The sequence below is a fragment of the Pseudopipra pipra genome, chromosome 6 (assembly GCF_036250125.1).
Source record: "Pseudopipra pipra isolate bDixPip1 chromosome 6, bDixPip1.hap1, whole genome shotgun sequence".
In the NCBI taxonomy this organism is placed as follows: Eukaryota; Metazoa; Chordata; class Aves; order Passeriformes; family Pipridae; genus Pseudopipra; species Pseudopipra pipra.
The window spans coordinates 173,824-185,795 of NC_087554.1; the positions used below are offsets into that span (position 1 = coordinate 173,824).

The window sequence follows — 11,972 nt, forward strand, 5'->3', positions numbered from 1 at the left end:
TGCCCCTCACCTGAGGTTGTAGGTGCGGAGGGTTGCGCTGCCGGCGCTTGGTGGCCCGGAGCTTGACGAAGGTCTGCCGGTGGGGTCGAAGACGCAGAGCACGGTGATGCAGACGCTCAGGATCACCACCCAGTTACACACCACCATCCCTGCAGAACGAAAACCACGGGAATGGCGCGCTCCGGCCCTCGCTTCCCGCCTCAAACCCACCCGGGCTGTCCCGCGGCCGAAGGAAACCCCCCCGGGAAAGCTCCCGAACCGCAGCCGGATGAGTTTTCCCGGCTGTTTTCTGGGGTTGTTGAACATCCCTGGAATATCCAGGACTACAGCACGAGCACATTCCCACTAGGAGGCGGGAAAAGAGCTCCAGGGAAAGAGCGGAGCCATTTTGAAGGGGAAAATCAGGATTTCCAGACTCCTGCCCTTTCCCCGGGAACACGAATCCCTGTCTCGGCGCCAACGGAACGACTGTTCCAGCAACAAACAGGGAGACAAGGGGAGCATTGACAGCTCCGATCCGCTCCCAGGCGTCCGTCCCCGGCCGGCGGGAGGGAATGGCGGCCGCGGATCCGCCGGAACGCGCCCCGGCATTCCCGCTCCATACCCAGAGTGACGCTCTTGGCCGTGAGGTCGTTGCAGGAGGTGTAGTACTGGGTCAGCCACACGATTCCCACGATGGCATAGACGAACTCGATCACCAGGATGGCTGGGAGAGAGGGAACCACCGTGGGTAACGGCGGCGCTTCCCTGAGGATTGATGCCTCTCCCTGTTTTCCAGCGAGGGAACGCAGGACGAGTTACTCGGCACGGAAGAAAAACGCTTTGGAAGGGGATGTTCGAGGAAATGAAGCAAAAATGTGACTGCTCCCAAAAAAAAAACGGGATCAGGGAGAGGTCAGTGCCCTTGGCTGTGTCAGGGTGTGACTCACAGACCCACATTCCACCCACGCTGCTGGAAAGACTCCCTGAGGCACCGGGAATTGTGGGATCCAGGTCTTAACCACCTCAGACGGTCGGCCTGGCTCCCAGATCCCAAAGAAGTCCCGTGTTTCCAGGATTTCTCACACTTAGGAACCGTTCCCAGCGCCCCTGCAGCCTTCCAGGAACAGCTCCCAGGACACATTCCTTCAGGAATCACTTCCTGGCTCCTCAGTTTGACTCTGACAAGGGACATGAGACTGGGCATTCACAGTGGTTTTCCCTGGAATAAAAAAGCTGGGAAATGGCTCCTGGGTGCCCATCCTCCCACTTCCCAGAATCCCAAAGAACAAGCGGGCGCTCGGCATGGAGAAGGTAAATAACTCACTCGGGAACTCCTTGGGATGGAGCCGAGACTACACCCAGCCCGCCTAATCCCACCCCCTCTCCTCATCCACGAGGATCTTTCCACAAGTGGTTTTGCCACAGGCCTGGAAAAAACCAGTTCCAAGAGTTTTCCCGGGCAAGGACCCAGGGTTGGAACCGGCTCCCGCTCGTCCCCATCCATGCCTTAAACCCGAGTCAGGCTTTGCTGAGCTCGGCTCTTCTCCCCCCTGCCGGCACCTGCTGCGGGACAGGAGCAGGGACGGGACATTCCCGGGTTCCTGCGGGAGTTCATTCCCTGAATTCCTCCGCATCAACCAGCACAGCCCTAAACTGGGACAGTCACATGGACCTTGCCCACGCACCGGTCACATTCCCACTTCCCACCGGGAGCAACAACCTCCGGGAAACAGGGACACAACCGGCCCACGGTCCAGCACAAATCCCGGCCCGGAGCTTGGGGGAGAAAAGGGGATGTTCCTTGAGGCAGGAAAACATCTCCTTGGATTTCCCCACCTCCTTCACCCCGTTTAGTCCGGGTTTAACACAAACTTCCAGCTTCCCTAGGGAAGGCCGGGAAGCTGGGCAGGGAGATTGGAACTGCCGAGCCAGGTCATCCCTGCTTTTTACTGGATTCCACGGGAAAACAACCCGGCAGAAAGCAGGGATGCAAAGCCACGAGATGTTGTTGTCTGGATCTGCGTTTCCAGAAGGTTTTTTTCCCGTAAAACCTTCCCCGGGCGCAGCAAAATCTGATTAAATTCCTGCAGCTGGGAGACCACAGAACACAGGGAAACACACAGGGAAAAACCAGCCCTGGCTGAGAACTCAAGGAATAATCTCTCCCTGCTCTAGTTCTTCTTGGATGGGGGACTGGGATTGGGGGAAATTTGGAGGGGTTGGAGGTTTCAGGGATTCTGGGGTTTTGGGGAATTTGGAGCACTTTGGGGGGCTTGGGATTTTTGGGGCATCTGGGGGGTTTTGGAGCCTTTTAGGGATTTGGGGGAGTTTGGGACACTTTGGGGGTTTTGTGGGGATTGGGGGGATTTGGGGCACTTTGGGAGGGTTTTGGGGGTCTCCCGAAACCTCAGGGGAATTTGGGGCCACAGAGATGCCCATTTGGGGCTGAAAAAATCACTTTATTTGGGGTTTCAGGGGGATTTTATGTCTTTGGGAGGAGATGAAGTTTTGGGGAGGGGTTTTGGGTTTTTTTGGGGGAGGAATTTCGAGGGTGTTTCGACAAAGTCACCGATTTTGGGCTGACAAAGCACTTTACTTGGGGCTTTGGGGGGATTTTATGACTTGGGAGGAGATGGTTTTTTGGGGAGGAATTCTGAGGGTGTTTGGAGGGGTTTTGGGGTCACAAAGATGCCAATTTGGGGCTGAAAAACCACTTTACTTGAGGTTTTCAGGGGAATTTTATGTCTTTTGGGAGGTGATGGTTTTTTTGGGGAGGAATTCTGAGGGTGTTTGGAGGGGTTTTGGGGTCACAAAGGCACCAATTTGGGGGCAAAAAAGTGCTTAATTTGGCCTTTTTGGGGGGGATTTTATGACTTCTGGGAGGAGATGGATTTTTGGGGGAGGTATTTCGGGGGGGGTTGAGGTTTTGGGGGGAGGAATTCTGAGGGAGGTTTGGGGGGTTTGGGGTCACAAAGATTTTGGGCTGAAAAAGTGCTTTCTTTGGGCTTTTGGGGGGGATTTTATGCCTTTTGGGGGGAGATGGATTTTTGGGGAGGGATTGGGGGCCTTTGGGGGGATTTGGGTTTTTTGGGGAGGAATTTTGAAGGTGTTTGGGGGGGTCACAAAGACGCCAATTTGGGGCTGACAAAAGTGCTTTACTTGGGGCTTTAGGGGGGATTTTATGTCTTCTGGGAGGAGATTTTGCGGGTACTTTGGCGAGAGTTTTGGGGTCACAAAGGCACCCCATTGGGGGCGAAAAAGTGCTTAATTTGGCCTTTTTTGGGGGCATTTTATGCCTTTTGGGAGGAGACGGATTTTTGGGGGGCTTTGGGGTTTTGGAGAGAGGAATTCTGAGGGTGTTTGGAGGGGTTTGGGGTCACAAAGATGCCAATTTGGGGCTGAAAAAGCACTTTACCTGGGGCTTTGGGGGGGATTTTATGTCTTTTGGGGAGGTGATGGTTTGTTGGGGGGGGTTGGGGTATTGGGAGGAGAAGGAATTCTGAGGGTGTTTGGAGGGGTTTGGGGTCACAAAGGCACCGATTCGGGGGGCGAGAAAGCGCTTAATTTGGCCCTTTTTTTGGGCTTTCAGGGGGATTTTATGTCTTTTGGGAGGAGCTGGATTTTTGGAGGGGTTTGGGGTATTGAGGGGGAGGAATTCTGAGGGTGTTTGGAGGGGTTTTGGGGTCACAAAGGCACCAATTTGGGGGCAAAAAAGTGCTTAATTTGGCCTTTTTGGGGGGGGTTGATGCCTTCTGGGAGGAGACGGATTTTTGGGGGGGTTTGGGGTTTTGGAGAGAAGAATTCTGAGGGCGTTTGGAGGGGTTTTGGGGTCACAAAGATGTCAATTTGGGGCTGAAAAAGCACTTTACTTGGGGCTTTGGGGGGGATTTTATGACTTTTGGGAGGCGATGGTTTTTTTTGGGGAGGAATTCTGAGGGTGTTTGGAGGGGTTTTGGGGTCACAAAGGTACCAATTTGGGGGCAAAAAAGTGCTTAATTTGGCCTTTTTGGGGGGGATTTTATGACTTCTGGGAGGAGACGGATTTTTGGGGGGCTTTGGGGTATTGGAGAGAAGAATTCTGAGGGTGTTTGGAGGGGTTTGGGGTCACAGAGGCGCCGATTCGGGGGGGGCGAGACAGCGCTTAATTCGGCCCTTTTTTGGGGGGGGTTGATGCCTTTTGGGAGGAGCTGGATTTTCGGGGAGGGATCCCGTGGGTACCAGGGGGGGTCCCGGGGTCCCGGGGCCGGGCGGGCAGCGCGGGGGGCTCACCGAGGCGGACGTAGAGGACGTACTGCATGGAGTCGCGGGGCTCGGTGTAGAGGATGCTGCCGCGCATGCTGAGCCAGATGATGGCCAGCTCGGCGATCATGCAGCTCAGCAGGATGCCCAGGTAGCCCCGGCCGTGGTCCACCAGGTTCAGGGAGCAGGTCTCGTCGGGGTTGTACACCAGCCCGAAGAGCACCACGGACAGGATCACGAACCTGCCGGGAGAAGGGCCGGGAAGCCGCTCGGGGCTCCGTCTGCTCCACCCGTTCCCACGGCCAGCTGGGAATTCTGCTCCCCCGGATCTGCCTCATGTCACATCATCCCCTGGGATTTGCCACTCCCACCCTCGCCCACGGGAGCTGTGGCTGCCCCATCCCTGGAAGTGTCCAAGGCCAGGTTGGACGGGCTGGAGCAACCTGGGATAGAGGGAGGTGTCCCTGCCTGGGGGATAATTGGAACTGGTCCCTCCCAACCCAAAGCACTCCAAGATTGTTTTTCCTGAGCCCCTGGACAAAAACACAGCCCCAGATTTCAGTAGGCCCATCCCTGGAAGTGCCCCAGGCCAGGCTGGACGGGCTGGAGCAACCTGGGCTAGTGGGAGGTGTCCCTGCCCATGGCAGGTGGGGAACTGGATGATCCTTAAGGTCCCTTCCAACCCAAACCATTCCAGGACTCCGTGATTGTTTTTCCTCTGTACAAAAACATGGCCCCAGATCCCAGTAGATCCATGCCTGGACACAGGATTTGCCACTCCCACCCTCGCCCACAGGAGCTGTGGCTGCCCCATCCCTGGAAGTGTCCAAGGCCAGGTTGGACGGGCTGGAGCAACCTGGGCTAGTGGGAGGTGTCCCTCCTGTGGGATAATTGGAACTGGTCCCTCCCAACCCAAAGCACTCCAGGATTCCAGGATTGTTTTCCTGAACCCCTGGACAGAAACACAACCCCAAATTCCAAGAGACCCATCCCTGGAAGTTTCCAAGGCCGGGTGGGATGGGCCTTGGAGCAACCTGGGCTAGCAGAAGGTGTTGGAGCTGGAACTGGATGAGGTTTAAAGGTCCCTTCCAACCCAACCCATTCCAAGATTCCATGATTGTTATTCCTGAGCCCCTGTATGGATACACAGCCCCAAATTCCAACCTTGGATGGCACGGGAGGATACAGGGAGCTCTGGCCAGGCTCTCTGGGACTAGGACAGAACTTGGAACTAGGGCAGAACTTGGGACAGAGCTCAGCTGAAAAACCAGGAGCCGGAATGTCTTGGTGTCCCTCAGAGATGCCCCCAAGAGGATCTTCCAGGTGCATGGGAAGAGCTTCCAGCCGCGCCGGGGGCAGCCAAAAGAATTCCTGGGAGGACTCCAAGCCTCCCTGTGCCCTTCCCACTTACCAGGTGGTGTGCAGGAGGAAGAGGAAGACGGCTGGCAGAACCAGGTCATCGCTGCCCACGGACCAGCGGCGGCGGAACACGACAATCCCTGGCATGGCTGGCGGGTCCCGGGAAGTTCAGCAGGCACGACACTCACCTCCTGGAAAAGAACGGAGCCCAGGATGATGCTGAGCCCCTTCAGCCCCCTCTGGAAAGCCCCACAGCCCGCGGGGACGCATCCAGGAGTTCTCCCGGGTTTTATTCCAGCACCTCCCTCTCACAGAGAGCCAGGAGAGGAAGGAATTTGCAGAGTGGGAATGATGAGGCGAAGCCGGTAACTCATCCAGCTGCAGTTCATGGGATTACCTGGAATCCCATCAGGGCCAACCCCAACAACTCCAGGATTCCATGATTGTTTTTCCTGAGCCCCTGGACAGAAGCACAGCCCCAAAGGCCAACAGACCCATCCCTGGAAGTGCTCCAGGCCAGGTGGGACAGGGCTTGGAGCAACCTGGGCTAGTGGGATTTCGGGCAGGTTATTCCAGCCCCAGAAACCCTCCTGCCGTGTTTTCCCACGGACACGCCTCCTGCCAGGCTCTCCTTGGCCAACAATTCCCCCCCTCCCTTAGCTCAGGAAGCCAAAATATCCATTAGGAGTCAGTGGAAGCCTCTGAGGAATATTGCCTGGCTCCCAATAGCACTTCCAGCTGGGAATATCAGTTCCTAGGCTCTCTTTCCCTGGACCATCGGGAGCATCCTGCCGGCTCCGCATCTTTGCGCTCCAAAGCCAAGGTGGGGGAAGAAGATCCAGGAGCTGCCGTTCCTCTGCCCGTGTTTTGTTTGTGCTCCTATTTTTAGAGCCTCACAAACCCTTTGGAAAAATAGAAACAGGAGCTCTGGAAAGTCACGAGACGGCACCGGGCGCTCCAGCCACCTCCTCCGGCACAGCCAGCCCACACCAGCCCGGCTGGAAGCGCTCCAGCCCCGCTCCACAGGGGCTCCTGCAGCACAGCTTAGCCCCCTCCTGCTTCCCTGGCCCGGCACACAGCCCGCAGCCGGGAACCTTCCCCGGCTCTGCCAAACCCGGGATCGTGGTCCTGCCACCTGTCCAAAGGCACCGGTGCTTCCCTGGCTCTGGGATCTGCCCTGGCCCTCCCTCCATTCCATGTGCCTCTCTCCGTTCCCTAATCCCTGTCCCTCTCTTCATTCCCTAATCCCTGTCCCTCTCTCCATGTCCTAATCCTTGTCCCTCTCTCCATGTCCTAATCCTTGTCCCTCCCTCCATTCCCTAATCCCTGTCCCTCCCTCCATTCCCTAATCCCTGTCCCTCTCTTCATTCCCTAATCCCTGTCCCTCCCTCCATTCCCTAATTCCTATGCCTCTTTCCACTCCCTAATCCCTGTCTTGCTCTCCGTTCCCTAATCCTTGTCCCTCCCTCCATTCCCTAATCCATGTCCCTCCCTCCATTCCCTAATCCCTCTCCCTCCCTCCATTCCCTAATCCCTCTCCCTCCCTCCATTCCCTAATCCCTCTCCCTCCCTCCATTCCCTAATCCCTCTCCCTCCCTCCATTCCCTAATCCTCATCCCCTTCTCCATTCCCTAATCCCCATCCCCTTCTCCATTCCCTAATCCCCATCCCCTTCTCCATTCCCTAATCCTCATCCCCTTCTCCATTCCCTAATCCCCATCCCCTTCTCCATTCCCTAATCCCCATCCCCTTCTCCATTCCCTAATCCCCATCCCCTTCTCCATTCCCTAATCCCCATCCCCTTCTCCATTCCCTAATCCCCATCCCCTTCTCCATTCCCTAATCCCCATCCCCTTCTCCATTCCCTAATCCCCATCCCCTTCTCCATTCCCTAATCCCCATCCCCTTCTCCATTCCCTAATCCCCATCCCCTTCTCCATTCCCTAATCCCCTTCTCCATTCCCTAATGCCCATCCCCTTCTCCATTCCCTAATCCCCATCCCCTTCTCCATTCCCTAATCCCCATCCCCTTCTCCATTCCCTAATCCCCATCCCCTTCTCCATTCCCTAATCCCCATCCCCTTCTCCATTCCCCAATCCCCATCCCCTTCTCCATTCCCTAATCCCCATCCCCTTCTCCATTCCCTAATCCCCATCCCCTTCTCCATTCCCTAATCCCCATCCCCTTCTCCATTCCCTAATTCCCATCCCTCCCTCTATTCCCTAATCCCCATCCCCTTCTCCATTCCCTAATCCCCATCCCCTTCTCCATTCCCTAATTCCCATCCCCTTCTCCATTCCCTAATCCCCATCCCTCCCTCTATTCCCTAACCCCCGTCCCTCTCTCCAAGCCCTAATCCCCGTCCCACCTTCCACTTGTCCCCTTCCTGTGCTTCCAGGGATCATCACACTTTGGCTGTGCTCCAGGCTCTCCCAACTGACCCATCCCCATTCCAAATCCCAGCTCTGCTCCTCTTCCAATCCCATTTTTTCCCAGGCAGTTCCATACCCTGCTCCCGGAGTGCTCCCTCCATGCCCTGCAGTGCCCAGGCTGCTCCAAAGCTGTACTTCCAAATGGATAATAACTGCTCCTGGAATTGCAGAAGGGATGGGAAGGGAGCTCATGGATGATCCAGTTCCACCTCTCAGCCATGGATAGGGACACATCCCACCAGCCCAGGTTGCTCAGGATGGCATTTGAACTGATTTGAACATTCCAAGTACTGCAAATGTTGGGACTGGGACAGACCATGGCACCAATTCCCACCTTGTCCCACTAAATCCAACCCGGCCAGCGGGTGTGGTCACCCCCCCCCGCTTTCCAGAACCTCCCAAATCCAGAGTGTCCCACCCTTTGCCGACACACACAGCCCCTGGACCAGACCTTCCAACCTGGGAACCTCCCCAGATCCCAGGAGATTCCACAGCTCCACACTCCCAGCCCTTGGAAACGCTCCACTCCCCAGACAAAGCAAAGGTGAAATTCCAACACCACTTGGATTCACAATTCCTTAGCACTGAACAATCAGCACATTCCAGCTCTGCCTTCAAACTGCCCCTCTGGAGACTCCTTCCTGGATATCTGCTGGGATATCTTGGATATGGCAAACCTGGATACACCTCCCTGCCTCTGGACAGCACCTCCCAGCCCAGCTCAGACCCCACTCCCATCATCCCTCGGCTGCATCCTGCCTTCCATAACTCTCCAGCTGTGCTCTCCCAGCTTCCACCACCCTCTCCCAGCTGGAGAACCGGGATACCGACGACGGCAACGCCATCCAATGGGAATTCCTGATCCACAGCAACGGCCGGAGCGGAGCAGCCTGTCACTCACCGGAACACTCCCTGTGGGAATGTCACTGCACTTTGGAGTGACACCACAGAGCTCCCAGGGCACTGCAGGGATGTTCCCAACTGATTCCCAAAGACTCCCAGATTTAAACCCCGAGGTTTGGGGCCTTTGGAAAGGAGGGAGATGAGGGAAGGCCTGAGACCAAAACCCTCCCGGAAAAGCTCTCGGTGGGAGGAATCTCCGGCTTCAGCCCAGCCTTGCCGATCCCGGGGATGACACGATGGGATGCTGGAGCTGCGATGGAGCAGAGGAACCGGGAGGGGAGCGGAAGGTCAGAGTGCAAACAGCCCCGAGCAAAATCCCCACCCTGCTCCTAAAACTGCCGGAGAGAGCAATTCCCGGGATCTCCAATCCCAGCGCAAGCAGCCCCCCAGCTCCCAGCACCGAAAGCAGGGAAGCACATGCCCCAGGAACCCCCTCGGAGCAGGGAACGACCTATGGAAGCAGAAATCTTACATGGCATGTGGTCCAGCCGCTGAGCATCCTCCTCTCCCGGCAGGGCTTCCCAGGAAAAGTGCAATTCCACGGAGACGGGCATCACAGGCTCAGGAAGGAACAGCCAACTCCTCGTGCAGCCATGGAAAATCCCACTCGGCAAAGGGAAGGACGGCGTGGGAATCGCCTGCCGACAGAGCCGGGCATCATCCTCGGAGCAACTCCCTCATTTATTGCCGGGAATGCCGAGAGCCAGGGGTCGTGACTCCCCCCCAGTTCCACACCCCCGGCACCCTCTGGAAGGAAGTGACATCATCCCTATTCTGAGGAGATTGTGTGTGGATTGTGGGAAGGAGGGTCGGCAGCGATGCTGTCAGGGATGCGGAGCCGGGAGAGCAGGAAAACCCTCCCGAGCTCCAGCGGCACCAGCCTCCTCCCTCCTCCCGCTGAGAAACCGGGAATGCTGCCGGGAGCTCCGGGATGGCATCGGGCCTCGCTGGGAAAGGCCATGGAGGCTCCAGTGAAAGGCCAGGGGGAGGGGACTTGGATGGGACACAAAGGGACACAGAGAGGGGCCACCCGGGCACAGAAAGGAGACTGTTCCAGAGGAGCCTTCCCGGCCTTTCCAGCCGTTAATTCCTTGTGACACGCTCCGGGCTCCGACAGGATGTGGGGGAAGGGGAGAGCTGCCTGCCCGGAGGGGAAGGCTCGGGGAAAAGAGCAGGGGAGAAAAAGGCTCCAGCGAGGCAACATCCCAGACCTGCCCAATCCCCCATCCCACCTGGAAGGAGCTCCGGGAGAAGGTGCACCGGGAAGAGCCGATGGAAAAGGGCCGTGCCTGGATCCTGCACGGCAGGAGCCCACCCACGGCACGGCAGCACCCCCGGAGTCACCCACTCCCACCACCCAAATCCAGGAGCAGGATTTGCTGGAAGCTCCCAGATCACCCACATTCCCGAGGCACAGCAGCACCCACACAGCCCAGTGCTCCCACTCCTGCAGATCCCAGCCCTGCATCCACAACTCCCTGCAAATCCCCAGCCCTGCATCCACAACTCCCTGCAAATCCCCAGCCCTGCAAAACCCCATTCCTGCATCCACAGATCCACAACTCCCTGCAAATCCCCAGCCCTGCATCCACAACTCCCTGCAAATCCCCAGCCCTGCATCCACAGGGTCACAACTCCCTGCAAATCCTCATCCCTGGATCCACAACTCCCTGCAAATCCCCATCCCTGGATCCACAACTCCCTGCAAATCCCCAACCCTGGATTCACAGGGTCACAGCTCCCTGCAAATCCCCATCCCTGCATCCACAACTCCCAGCAAATCCCCATCCCAGCATCCACAGGGTCACAACTCCCTGCAAATCCCCAGCCCTGCATCCACAGATCCACAACTCCCTGCAAATCCCCAGCCCTGCATCCACAACTCCCTGCAAATCCCCATCCCTGCATCCACAGGGTCACAATCCTCTCCAAATCCCCATCCCTGCATCCACAGATCCACAACTCCCTGCAAATCCCCATCCCTGCATCCACAGATCCACAACTCCCTGCAAATCCCCATCCCTGCATCCACAGATCCACAACTCCCTGCAAATCCCCATCCCTGCTTCCATGTTCTCAGCATTCCCACCCTGATGGATTCCCAACCTCCTGCAGTCCAGAGCAAAAGCTGGGAGGCCCAAACCACAATGAAATGGGATCTGCCAGGAGTTATTCCCCCTTCTGACGGATCCCTGGGAACGTCTGCATGGAGCAAGCCCTGCTATCCCAACATTCATTCCCTGCCTTTCCCCTCCGGCACCTTCCCACGATCCAGGTACGACAGAGCAATCCCACCTCACCCCTGCCAGCTCCCTCTCCCCAAATTCCAGAGCTCCAAGAGATTCCCTCAAAACAAGCCACACGTTCATCTCCACTGCTGGGGGCTACAGAATTCCCCAAAATCCGGGATTTCCAGGCCTCAGGGGATGGTTGCAGGTGCCACTGCAGGACAAAGCCCTTTGCAGTTCCCCAGGAGGCTCCCGGGATCCCTTTCCCTGGCTGAAATGCCCTGTCCTTCCTTCCCACATGGAATAGGGGCCGGCTCATCCCCCCGCAGCCCACAGAACCCTCCTGTTCCCACAGGACACCGACCGGACTTGCCGGAAATCATCAATTCCGCCCTGGATCCGACTCCGTCGGGCCCCTTCCAGCTGTTCTGAAGGGCTTTAAATGAAGCCCTTTCTATTCCCCAGTTGGTTCCACACAATCTGGGAATTGTTCTCGCCTCGCAGGGAGAAGGGGGGATGTGGTGACATCCCTACAGAGTGTCCCCAAGCCGGCCTGAGGAATTTGCTGGGATGGCTCAGCCTGGAGAAGGCTCCAGGGAAAAAAGGGGCCTAAAGGGGCTCCAAGAGAGCTGGAAAGGGACTTTGGAAAAGGGCCTGGAGTGACAAGACATGGAGGAATGGCTTCCCACTGCCAGAGGGTGGGTTAAATGGGATATTGGGAAGAAATCCTTCCCTGTGAGAGCGGGGAGGCGCTGGAATGGATTTCCCAGGGAAATCGTGGCTGCCCCATCCCTGGAAGTGTTCAAATCCAGGCTGGAGCAACCTGGG

At 57.1% G+C, this 11,972-nt stretch overlaps 1 protein-coding gene across 1 annotated transcript in view; it reads right to left on the reverse strand.

Moving 5' to 3' along the window:
• The window catches only part of DAGLA (diacylglycerol lipase alpha), a 61,893-nt gene that overhangs the window by 35,009 nt on the left and 14,912 nt on the right, over nucleotides 1-11,972 (reverse strand). Inside the window, 7 exon segments of the mRNA XM_064656951.1 lie at nucleotides 11-30; nucleotides 32-75; nucleotides 78-149; nucleotides 605-706; nucleotides 4,252-4,463; nucleotides 5,633-5,771; nucleotides 9,389-9,554. Coding sequence (XP_064513021.1) covers nucleotides 11-30; nucleotides 32-75; nucleotides 78-149; nucleotides 605-706; nucleotides 4,252-4,463; nucleotides 5,633-5,727 — 545 coding nt within the window. The 5' untranslated portion in view covers nucleotides 5,728-5,771; nucleotides 9,389-9,554.